We start from the raw sequence: 1,578 nt of genomic DNA on the forward strand, positions 1-1,578 counted from the left end.
AAATTTCTAATAATGTAAAATTTGATAATGTAAAAAGTAATTAAATAAAAAGATTTTATGTTTAAACTATTTGAAAGGCAATTTATAATTATTTACCTTGTTACAGAGAGTTTGCTGGCTGACAATGAATGTCCACACAAGGTGAAGTCGGATCTGACCACACATGGCTTTCACTGTACTTTCGCCTTCAAACGAATTGATGCTAAGATTGCGTGGCCCTTTCTCTCGTGATTGACCATAGGACGTGATCTCAGAAAATAAACCAAGAAGGGAAATGCAGTCATATCAAAAGTGAAGAACCAGAGATGCTGTAATTGCTCATGATTTTACCTGGCAGTGGCAAAGAAAATAGGGCAAGGAGAAAGATATACTACAGTAGGCTAAGCATGTTTCAGAGGTCACTTATTGAAAGTATTTATATTGTATATTTGATTGATTATGTGATGTACTTATGATGTTATAATATACTCAAGCCATTAACACATCCAAGTAACATATGAAGGGCATTCAACAGGGACAATATACTGAAACTTCAAAAATGCTGCTTACAGTAGCTTTGGAAATTGGATGTGTGTAATAGTTAATTTCAACATTAATCAGATACACATACATATTGCGTCTATGAGGTTTCTTGTTGTGTCGTAAATTGTTATCTTGTAACTTTCTTCCCCCCCCCCCTTTTTTTTCTTTTCCATGGTTAATATTGCCTCACTTTCTCAAGACATAAGTATGTGTAAATATAGCATGTTAAAACTGTCTTCAGGATAGGTACGTGCAGTAGATCCATGGGAACTTTGTTTATGGTGTTTAATTTCTTTTGAAGATGGCTCTTTTTCTCTCTTTTGTTAAGTGGCCTCTAAAATTAAAGAAAGTATAATGAAATCATTACTTGATTTCTGTTTCTGAAAGAGGAAGAAATAGAATATGGTTCAACTTTATGGAAGGCATGTAACTCAGTGAAGGGTGCATAATGTATAACATGAATCAGAGAGTTCAATTATTAAGACCTAAAGATACGTAGCAAATTTATGATAATCAAAATCCAAAAAAAAAAAGAAAGAAAATCTCATAGAGTGTGAATTGAGATCAATGTCCCGGTGGAAGCCACGTTAGCAGCAGGTGAATGGCTGAAAGGTGTGAGGAGGTGAACAAGGTCCTAAATAACCTTGGATGTAAATCTCTGATGTGTAAAGACTATGGAAGAGTAATAGTGATGTGCATTTATTAATATTGTATTTGTATAATGACATTTTTTCTTGATACTTCTTTGAATGTAAATATGTTAATATATGTCACATATGTGTTTTTTGGAATCTCATCACTTTCTTTTTTAGTTATTAAAGCCAAAGTATACTTCTTGATCTGGCAGAAACATTTATTAGGCAAATAAGGTGACTAAGGAATTATTTTTCATTTTCTCTCCACTATTCAGACATAGAATTTTTTTTTCTGTGTCATAGCCATTATTCCTTTCACCAATATTGTTGAACTGATTTTTAAAACAGATTTTCAGTATTGGTAAGAAAAAAGATACAATCATGGAAGCCAATATTGAGATAAAAAAGTACATGAAATATC

At 32.4% G+C, this 1,578-nt stretch overlaps 1 protein-coding gene across 1 annotated transcript in view; it reads left to right on the forward strand.

The window, feature by feature from the left end:
• Positions 1-1,578, forward strand: part of LOC119581702 (protein sprint-like) — a gene marked incomplete in the record, with an annotated part of 21,974 nt that overhangs the window by 19,008 nt on the left and 1,388 nt on the right. The window contains 1 exon segment of the mRNA XM_037929828.1: positions 107-1,578. Coding sequence (XP_037785756.1) covers positions 107-231 — 125 coding nt within the window.

The sequence above is a fragment of the Penaeus monodon genome, chromosome 15 (assembly GCF_015228065.2).
Source record: "Penaeus monodon isolate SGIC_2016 chromosome 15, NSTDA_Pmon_1, whole genome shotgun sequence".
In the NCBI taxonomy this organism is placed as follows: Eukaryota; Metazoa; Arthropoda; class Malacostraca; order Decapoda; family Penaeidae; genus Penaeus; species Penaeus monodon.